The sequence below is a fragment of the Acyrthosiphon pisum genome, chromosome A2 (assembly GCF_005508785.2).
Source record: "Acyrthosiphon pisum isolate AL4f chromosome A2, pea_aphid_22Mar2018_4r6ur, whole genome shotgun sequence".
In the NCBI taxonomy this organism is placed as follows: domain Eukaryota; kingdom Metazoa; phylum Arthropoda; class Insecta; order Hemiptera; family Aphididae; genus Acyrthosiphon; species Acyrthosiphon pisum.
Genome location: NC_042495.1, coordinates 99,121,909 through 99,133,358, shown reverse-complemented (window position 1 = coordinate 99,133,358; position 11,450 = coordinate 99,121,909). Strand labels below are relative to the sequence as shown.

Below are 11,450 nucleotides of genomic sequence, written 5' to 3'. Positions count from 1 at the left end.
GTTATAAATTCTATAATTTTATTAACACAAACCAACAAAAAACCATACATGCAAATATTTATTAAGTAAATTGAAGTCTATGAAATGATTACTCATAAGTCAAAATAATGTTAAATATATTAGCAAAATAGCAAATCTATATATTAATCTATCTTATATTTTAAATCTGCAACTTAATTTTTATATTTTATTATTTAGTTTATTTTTTTCTGGACAGATGGCGCCACTGTTGTATTTTGGACATTCGTATTTCCTACTTTTCTGGTGAATTTTCCTAAACAAAAGTGGTACTATAACCTCAAGCAGACTGTCAAGTATAACAGTGAAAAATTTCAGCCAAATCGGTTCAGAAGTTTTTTCAGTTAGCGCGGTCCAAGAAAACCCTTACAATTTTATATAGTAATATAGATATAGATTGTAGTGAATATTTGAGATATTTTAATTTTTGAATAAATAGAATTTTACATGGACTTAACATAGTGGCATTTAAATTTAAATTTTAATAAGAATAATGATATTTTTGTGTTTCATCTACCAAGAAAACAATTGTTTATAATTTTAATAAATATTAACATAAGACATAATAATTATCAATCTGCAGATTTAAGTTAACCATAGTAATTAAAGTAATAATAATAATAATAATAATATTAAGTTGACTATGTGGTCTGGGGAAAAACTGTAAGTTATCGCAGCAAAAATAAAAAATGAACCTAACAATGTTATGCAAGGGTGGAGAAACGGGTCTAGGGAATAACTAACAGAGGGGAATTACAAGGAGAGATATTTAAAATCATATCAAAGGGCGAGAGACGGGTCTCGTTTGTAGTGTCCGGTTGTCTTGTCGCCACAGCTGTCAGCCCACGCAGTCACCATCAAAACGCCACTGCCGCTTCCAACCAGCACATACTGACAGGAGCATTTCTGAAATAATTAGTGGATAACTTAAGTTTACAGGGGGGGGGGGGAATTATAAAAAATATGTACCGGCGTAGAACCGTTAACGACGCATAGAGCGGGTGTCCTGTGCGCGTTCTTCAGTTTTCCATGAACGCGGAAGCGCTTTCATCCCGCGACTTTGGTTTGAAACTGCGCGCCTCGCTCCCGAACCTGGTGTTAGTAGTAACACAATAATTGCGCTGGCTGCTGCGTGTCCGAACGTGTAAAGGACCGTGGCTGTTGCCGTAAGAGCCCCCCAGCCGTGCTGACGATCTTGGTGAGTGACTGTACCTGCAGAGAGAGCGCAGAAACGGAGCCAAACAGGTTATTAAACTGCTCCTTGGATAGCACGTCGATGCTCTGAGGGTAGGATACCTCCAAAATGCGATCAGCGCGCGCGGCCAGTTCGTCCAACGGCGCAGCGAGGATGGCTGTAATGTTAAAAGCCAAAATGCTTTCAAAGCGTTTTCGCCTATGCCGGGAGGCATGCTGTTGCGCATGTCACGGAGCAGTTGTGACGGCCGGCCATCGCCCAAGCCTCCGGGCTTGACGATTTCGCAGAAAACCAACACTTTCGGAACCCCATAGTGGCCGATGAGGCGGGTACGAATGTCGGCATACGGGGCTGCCGTGATCAGGAAGTCACCGATGTTTCGTACTGCCTCTTCATCTAAAGCAATGACGACGAAATTAATTTTGCTCGCTTTGGCAGTAATACGGTGAGTCGCGAACATCGACTCCGCGTAGCTAAACCAGAGGGCCGGGGAGCCGCATGTTCGAAACCGCGTCGACGACTGGGTTCACGACGGCGTTGGGGTTCGGGTTGTTTTGGCGTTCGCCTGTGCGTCGCCGTCCATGATGATTTAGCGCGGAAAAATCGAGACGTTAGTACGACGGATCGCGATGCGAACACTGCGGTAACGGGTGTTTTCGGAAACGCGCGGCCGCGCAGGAGCACTCCGCACGGATACGACGGCAGAGTAATGAGTCACGCTATGCGCAATAAATATATGAGAAGTTCAAAGAAAGCGACAAAACGTTTTACAATTTGGTGTGATCAGTGATCAGAAAGGGACGGTCGGCCACGAGGTTTTCGCAGTGCGCCAGTGCGGAACGTGAGAGCGTCGTTGTGTTGTAGACGGGAAAAAATGGCGTCGGCGATTGTATACTTGTATCGACGAGAGTATGTGTCGGTTGACGGTTACCGGGTTACGAGAAAAGAAAACGAGCGCGAAAGCCGGAGATCGGCGCGAAAACAATGTGACCAACCGTCTAACACTGTGAACACGGGCTCGCAATAATTGTTCCACAAAACATTTGTTCCAATATACTTATGTTCCAAGAATTTTGAAGACAATTTAACTTCTAGCGACGGCACCCCTTTAACTTTTAAGGGACTCAGAATTTGGCGCCCCGGGGCAATTGCCCCCTTTCGCCCCCCCCTAGATACGCCACTGATTACATTATTGTGCTTAACATCTTAAAAGTAGTAATTCACCCAGGGCCGTATTTAAGGGGTGGTTCGGAGGGGCAATAGCCCCCCTGGAATATGTCAAGGGGGCGCCAAAATTTTTACGGAGACTATAAAAAAGTTTTCGGAAAAATTATAGGTACATTACATTAATAATTAAAATATAATATGATACAAAATACTAAATATTAGGTAATCCACAATAATTGTAGAATATTGTTAATTGTTTCCCAATCTACAACAAGTACAACCGCGGAATATTACAACGGCCTCCGACTTCCGAGCGGCGAGCACGGTCACGGCGGGTATTATTTATTTTTAGCCGTATCGGTATCGCCCATATTTCCCATATCACTGGTAAAACCATAGACATTAGACACAGTATTTTCGGTTTGCTAAGAACAACAATTTAAACATTTTAAATTATTATATACCCATATCCATCGGCCATCATACGATAAGAATAATATTGTTTTATTGTTTTGCATTCATTCGTTGATCGTTCCTATACTTGTCTATGATCATAATATATTCATATCGACTATCGTCAAAATTGTACTGTGTTTTGTCTGTCTTCTGTAGTGCTGTTTTGTGAAGTCCGCTATAAAACTGATTTACTATGTTTAAGTATCATTAATAAGATTCATATTAAAATATATTATACTTATATAGTTATACTTAATATAATATTTATTATTGATAAATAATGAATCAAAAAAAAAAAACTTAGCGGAGCTGCAAACCAAAAAAGAAAATTGAAAATTGAAAATAATATTTCATAACTTCCAAAAATATTTGATTTTTTTTCAAAAAAAGAAATAAAAGGTAAGTGTTTTTAGCAACTGTCTTACTGGTTAGGTATTAATTTTATGTTTTATATTCTACCTCTCGTAGTTACATTTAATACATTTTTAAAATAATTAATATTAATTTAGTTAAAATTACATTAATACAATAACTTCATTATACACTTTGTTGGTTTAAAAAAAAATAAGAAAATGAAGGGTCACCAAATGAAATTGTGTTGCCCACGGGCGCCAAAATCTTAAATACGGCCCTGAATTCACCTATGGGCTATGAGCATATTTTATTAGTATTTACTGTTTACGTTAATATAAAAACCAATATCATATTCTTAAATGAAATAATTGTATCCAATCAATTATAGGTAATCAAAGATAATCGTTCAACAACGATATTATCATTGCAACAATATTATATTTTATTATGATGATTAAAATATACAATAACAAGGCCATTTCATTTCAATGTATTTGTAATATTATAATTAATAAATTATAGAACTAATTAAAATGTAATAGTGTGTAAGTGATCTATTCCAGAATTTTAAATGTTCATAATATGAATATAACATATACATATACATATACATTATATAATGTAAAAAGTACAAAAATAAATCTGTCAACTCATAAAACGTACCTTTAGGCTATAAGGATTCCATAATTTCCAAAAACTGACTTACCTGAACGTAATTTCACAAGCCCCCCCCCCCCCAAGTTGGGAAATCGTTATTTATTTTTCGCCATTAATTGGGGTGGAATTTCTGAGAACATTTTCAGAATCAGAGTGATATAATTAAAAAAAAAAAAAATTACTGAAGCTAACCAAAGATATATCACCCTGAAGGCCTGAACCAACAAAATACAAAACAATTTGTATTACCTACTAATACAATTTTAGTATATTCTTATTTTATAAAACTTAAATCATCGATTGTCTTTTTTTAAAATTATGTAATGTATTGATAGAAATATTTTAAAAGTTGAATGGATGATTTAAAGTTATGGAGGAAACAGGTATGCACGAGGACAACTTGAGAGACATGACAACAAGAAAAATGTACAAAGTAAATAACGAAGTAATTTTTAATGTCGACATTATATAAAAAAAAATAATTTAAAAAAGGTGCTCTGCTGTACAATAGGTTTTCAAGTGGGTCACTGTATAATGGATGGTATTAAATTTGAATTCAATGATATAATATACTGTATAAGAAAAAAGATTCTGAGCGAAAACAGTCAGTCAGCCTATGACATTATTAAGTATATTTGATATTATTGTGAATAAAGTAATTTATATATTTACCTATTTACGCGTAACCTCGTTTTAAATTTTCAATCCTTAGATATAAAAGTTGAACATTTTATAAACTTTTAACTACAAAATAATTATTCAATTTTAAATTTGATAAATTTTGTCAAAATTCGAACTTTAAATGCTTATAAAAAAAATTGTGAAAATGAATCTATAATATATTTTCAACTGCTATTGTAACAATATATCAGGAGCCTTTTATTACATTTTTACACTTTTTGGACAAACAGATAAAACTTTATTGATATTCTTGGAAAAAAAAAAAAAAAATTTAAATATGAAATTGTTCGTAGACACCTCAAAACAAGTCAAAATATTTTTAAATTTTATCAAGTATAAGAATTGATAAAATAAACATTCAGTGAAATTGTTATGGATCTACAGTTTCTTGTTTAAATAAATTAGTTATCTAATCTAATGAAAAGTAAATAAACCAAATGTTTAATTATTTAGTCTTGCGTGTAGGTATATAGTATATATTTATAATTTATATACAAAAAAAAATATATTTTTAGTTTTTAACTATTATAGCCTTGGAAATAATATATTAGCACTTTCAAAATTGTATAATATTTAATACACTGACTAATTTCATGTATTTAAATCATAAAAATTAAATGTTACTCAAAAGTAAAAATTTAAAACCACTTATATTGCATAACTTTTAAATTTGATATTAAACAATTGCAAGTTTTTGAATTATTTTATTATATTGGGTAATCTTTAATTCATAGTTTTAGCAAATTATGAATATTTCTGTCCAGTAGTAAGCTGTGACCTTCGATCACAGATATAGATAATAATCTAGATTGCTAAGTAGTGATATGATGTGAAGTTATTATCCGCCATTTTGAGTAGGTCAAATGCATGCCGAAATCCCCCCAAAATTTGAATTCTTGTTTAAAATATTTGAAATGTAATTTTTTCCGTCATTGATATTCATTTTTGTCATAATAAATTATGATTGTATATTTTCAAAAATACATTGTTTGAATAAAATATTTATGTAATATATAATTATTTAAATGTATGATTTAAAGTTTTAAACAATAAAGGAATTATTTGTTAAAACCAGTCTGTTGTTCTTTAACATATTATTGCCTTTATAAATATAATATATACCATAACCTATCTATAATATATACTATTAGTTATTACCCATATATAATGTATATTATTACTTGTTATTTGTTTACACTTTTTTCATAGAAAATAGTTGTGGAGTATACCTACAGTATAGCATTGTACATAATATGTTAACTCCTGTACAGACCTGTGTATACTTGGTGTAAATGTTATACTAGGCGAACAAAATATTTAGGTACTTTCTAAACATGAAAATTTTAAGTGTAATTTTGTGTATTGTTAGTAACATTAAATATTATATTATATCTTTATAAAGTATAAAATATTAAATTTTGTTAAAAATGCCTATGACGTGTTGTGTCGAAAAATGCTCTAGTCGTGGTAATCGAAAAGCCAACAGCCCAGGAAAATTGCATTTTTTCGGGTAATTAAAAATTAAATTATAACAGATAACACAATGCATTTTAAAAATGTATTAAATGAATGAAAATATAATTTAAGAAAATCATTTTTATAAAAAAAATTTCCTTCTGATGAGGTGAAAAAGCAAATGTGGGTTAAAGCTATTAAAAGAGAGAACTTTGTTCCTACTCGTTATACCAAAATTTGTAGCAAACACTTTACTAACAACGACTTTTACCAAGGGTACTTTAGAAAGTTATTAAAAGAAACGTTTATTATCTATATCTGTGCCTTCGATAATTCAGCGCTGCTGTAAGCGTAATAGATATGATAAGTAAGTATGATAAATATGATTGTGATTGACCAGCATGTTTCTAAACTGCTGGAACCGCTGTTTGGTTCCCTAGGTTGAGAACAATATTATGATGAATTAAAAAACGACATCTTCCTATCACAAGCAGCGTAGTTTTGCGCTGAATTAAAAAATGACAATTTATAGTTTATGACGAAGCGTTACAGCAGCGCTGAATTATCGAAGGCACGGTTACGCTCTAGCGCTTATTTGTTGTAGTGACTCTAAATGCAATTACCTTTCAAATGTAAATTGTAGTTCCGTGATAGCCACTATGACATATAAGCGCTAGTGCTTAAGTCTCCAGCTGTTTAATTTAACTTTAATACTGATTATAGAGATTCATTTCGGTAGACACTTTTCAAGTATGAAAATCATACGTCGGTGGGCAACCATAGTCCATACTATCTGTAGCCGTGGTCATCACAGATATTATAATATAAGCCATACGGATACAACTTGTATTATATATGTCTGTCATGTTCATAAAAAATCTCCTTGTTTCTTGGCTCATCTGAATGTTTAGGTCCACTATAACATTTATAACTTTTTAACTTATTATTATAATACTTAAAATATCATTCAAATTCAAACATATTTATTTATCAATTATTTATTACAATTTATGTTGTTTATTCAATGAAGATACTTTTTAAAAAAATTGAAAATATATATTACCTAATTATACTATTAGGTATCTTAAATCGTGGTTGAAGCCATGTCTAAATTTATTTTACGTGTATTCAGTGTCTTAAGTAACTTAATTTAAGTTTTAGTGAATAGTTTAAAGAAATTACTTTTTACGTGCCTCATTTGATGGTAATGATGATTTAATGATGATCGTAATTACATTTTATCGTGAGTAATTTATTCATATTTCATAACTTAAGTACTTTTTATTTAGTTAAATTATTCGTTACCTTATTTTTTTTAATCAATTTTAAGAATCAATTGATAATATAATAATAATATATATTTACATTTATCATAAGAGTACGATTTTCTGACAGCATCTCTCATTTTATTAAATAGCTACCTATTTAATATTTGTTAAACAAAAAAATTATTTTTAATAAGTAGTAGGAAATAAATATTAGATAGAACTTTAGGTATTGATCTATAACCATTTTAAATTTTAAATTATTTTTAGATTCTGAGTGGAACGATGAATGTATTGATTTTACAATGATGTGTGTTTTTTAATTTTTAATTTTTGTGTCTGTCATTACGGTTGGGGCAGTAAAACTGCTTCGATTTTCTTTAACAGTATCTTGTTTGATGGGAAAGTGAATCTAGTTGGTGCATTCGGAAGGTCAAAATTTGAAATTTCTAATACCTAGTTTTCAAAAGCGCCGTGAAAAACAAAAGAAAAATAAGAAAAAACGGGAATTTTTAAACAAAATCTGTTTTCGAGAAAATTGATTTTGGTTTTTGGTGTAACTTTAAAACAAATGACCATAGATACATGCAATTTTCACTGGTTGTTTATATTTCCATTTTCTATATATGATACAATTTTCAAAATATTGTGATTTGTATTTAACTATTTAGGGACATTTTAAGTTTCCAATATTATTAGTTTTTTTTTCAATAAATGTCAATAAAACTTTATTTGTTGAGTAAAAATACTTGAAAAATTAATAGAAGGCTCCTAATATATTGTTTCAAAGACAGATGAAAAATATTAAAAATCCTTAGTCACGGTTTTTTTTTATTAACATTTTAAGTTCAAAAATTGACAAAATATGTAAAAAACACGAAAATTAGCAAATTATTTTTAGTTAAGAATTCGTAAAAATTTTTCTTTTTAAATCTAAGATTTGAAAATGTAATACGAGATTCCTCATAATATTGTCTACCTTTATCAAAAAAAAAATGTCTACAAGAAAGTCAAATTAAATTTTTATGAGCGTTTGAAATTCATATTTTTACAGCATTTGATATTCGCTCGATTTCTCATGTCACGATTTTTTAATTGATATTCAATGATATTCTATCATTGAATTCAAATTTAATACCATCTATTATACAGTAAACCACTTGCAGTAACCTACTATGCAGCAGAGCGACATTCACTTGCCCACCTTTTTTTCTTTTTGAGTTGCAATTTTAGGTAAAATTCATATAATATAGGTGGTACTCGTTCATCAATCTATAATATGCACTGCAGTTATCTTACATTATCACCTCGATTATCACAGATATGTAATACAATTATATATCTATTATATTATATATATAATATATATCTGTGTACATTATTGAGATAGGTGTAATCATGATAAAATAATGGACGTAATAACCATAGTATTATAATTAATAACAATGTGTTATCGATAGTATATTTATAGAAACTATTAACTAATACTTAATATGTATTAATTAACTTGTGTAAAAAAAGGAAAAAATTATATTAAATCAAAAGTAGGTATACATTACATTTCTCTAGTATACATATCATGGTTGATATATACAAGGTTATTGCATATAATATTTCAATCAAATATTTGATGATAAAAACAAAAATGGCAGCGTAAAGGGAGCCAATAATAATCAAGTATATAAGCGTAAGAATTTTGAACTTATTAACTTTTGCAGCCAGCGTATTTTTTATAATAAGAAAAGTTGATATTTGTGACACCCCTTTGTTTCTGACAATAACAATCCGAGTAGGTATATAATAATCATGCAATAATCTGTATATTTCAACCATGTATACATAATATTATACAGTATACATAATATATTATATTAACAAATAACAATCAGTACAATAAGTTACGTAGTGGTCAAGTTTTAAGGAGCAAGCCGTTCTACGACACGGTAAATTAACTGGTGTCCTGTAGGTATACAATTCTGACTATTGTGATACATAATTTAACAAAACAATTTGTTGATCACACGAAATTGTTGCTTGAATGATTAAATATATTATCAAAATAAGACAAATAGTCCCTACAGTGTCGTTGTTTTAAAGGACTCAATGAGTATATGTATGTTTAAGGGAACTCCCGTATTCACTCAGGTTCAGTAATGATTGGTTCAGACGCACTTGAACCATTTCTGAAAATCAGGAAATACTTGATTTTATAACAATATTCGAATAAATTTATATAAGTAGGGCATAGGTAGGGGAAAGGTGTCCAAAGCGGCCACCTTAAGGTTCAACACAGTGTCACACTTTAGGAATTTATTTTTTTTTTATGAAACCTTCAAGGTTGTCTAGTTAAACTTGTCAGAAATCATAATTTTCAATCAGAGACTATTTTAAACAAATAAATAAAAAGTTATTTTCATTTTTTTTAAAAAGTTCGAAATTGTTCACTTTGCCCACCTAGGTGTTAAAAGTGGTCAGTCTATGTCCATTTTGACCACCGGTTTAAAATTTCTATTATTATTCATTATTTCATAATATTATCATAAATATATATATATATAATATAACTTATATTATATTCTTACAACTTTTCTTTGATAAATAAGGAACTTCAGTTCAAGCTTTGGGTCTCGCTAACATGGTTAAGCAGTAATTTAGTTTATAGAAGACTTTTTAGTTCCTCTGATATAATAACTACAGCAAATATTAATTTACATGCATATACAATTATAATTAGTAAATAAATATAGTCAAAATGAAAAATATTTGAAGTATGGGTAAATTTGTGACCATAGTGACCACTTTGCTCTTTTAATATTGTTTAATTTACTATTTAAAAAAAAATTATTCCTATCAACTAATTAAACCGTAAGCTAATTCTATAATATATAAAAACTTATGTAGATTTCGAAAAAAAATAATTTGCGTATATTAATTACTATGTTTATAAAATATAATTATTTATTCAGAGCACTTATCTTACATCAACAGCATCCAAAAATGATTTTTTTTTTTTAAACGGAAACGGTAAATTCTATCATCAATAGTCGTTTATCAGTTGATAAATATGATAACAATGAACCAATACACGTGATAAAACCAACTGTTTATGTATTTACGACAGAATAATAAGACATGACCACTTTACCCGCTATGGCCACTTTGTACACCTTTCCCCTACTAGGTACTATGCTATACCTATAGTTACAAGTCTGGGAATTAACGCGTTACTTTTTTTTTAGAAGCAACTTCTAACTTAACGAGTTACATTTTTCCCCATGTTATTCAGTAACTTAACGAGTTAATTCATTTTATTGGCACTTTAAGTTATTTTTTTCCTAAACCACTTAATATTTAAAATAAATTCAATTTTGTAAAATTAATTATATAAAAAAAAAAAAACCGAAATATTAAATATATTTTAGTAAATAATAATTTATAATAATAGTAAGTTGTTTTATTGCATATTGTATATTCATAGAAAATATTATATTATAACTATATCATAGACAGATATATTATAGAATATAGGGGTAACCGCGCCATTAATAAAAGAAAAATATAACAATTTACTCAGTACCTATCGGGCAAGTTAGTCACTTTTTTCAAATACTTAGTTTAAGTTAAGTTACTTTAATATAAAAAGTAATCAAGTTAGAGTATAAGTTAGTTTCTGAAATTTACCAAATTTCTAACTTAGTTGGTTAGATAGAAGTTAGTTTGGTAAAAATAGTAACTTTAAGTTAGAGTAGAAGTTGGTTTTTTTTTAGCTTAAAATATAAATTTAAAAAACCATTTTTTCAAATGTAATGCATTATATAAATTAATTATTAAGTAGGTGGGTAGGTAACTAACTTGAATTATTGGTGATGAATGAAAAATTAAATTAAACAACTGTCAACTGATAATTTGATAAAATTTATCAAATAGGTAAACAATAACCTTAATTTCTTGAAATATCAGTCATTAGAAGACAATAAAATAAGAAATTGATTCATTCAATAAATGAAAAAATAAACTAGGAAAATAACTAGTTACTTATTATTTTTAACTAGTTAGATTAGATTATTTTACACATTAAATTCAACTAATTAAGTAACAAAATTAATATGAATTAAAACTAACTAGTTAGTGCCCATCTTTGTCCAATTTATTACAAAGACATTTAGAATAAAGGAAAAAGATATATCGCAAAAATATTGATT

General features: G+C 29.4%; 1 protein-coding gene across 1 annotated transcript; it reads right to left on the bottom strand.

Annotated features, from left to right (window-relative positions):
• LOC100574072 lies at nucleotides 1-2,273 on the bottom strand. The gene is made up of 2 exons (XM_003246416.4): nucleotides 988-2,273; nucleotides 1-924 (listed from the first exon to the last, which is right to left on the bottom strand). The coding sequence occupies exon 1, from the start codon at nucleotides 1,671-1,673 to the stop codon at nucleotides 1,038-1,040; it is 636 nt and encodes a 211-aa protein (XP_003246464.1). The 5' UTR covers nucleotides 1,674-2,273; the 3' UTR covers nucleotides 1-924; nucleotides 988-1,037.
• Nucleotides 2,274-11,450: the final 9,177 nt, after the last annotated feature.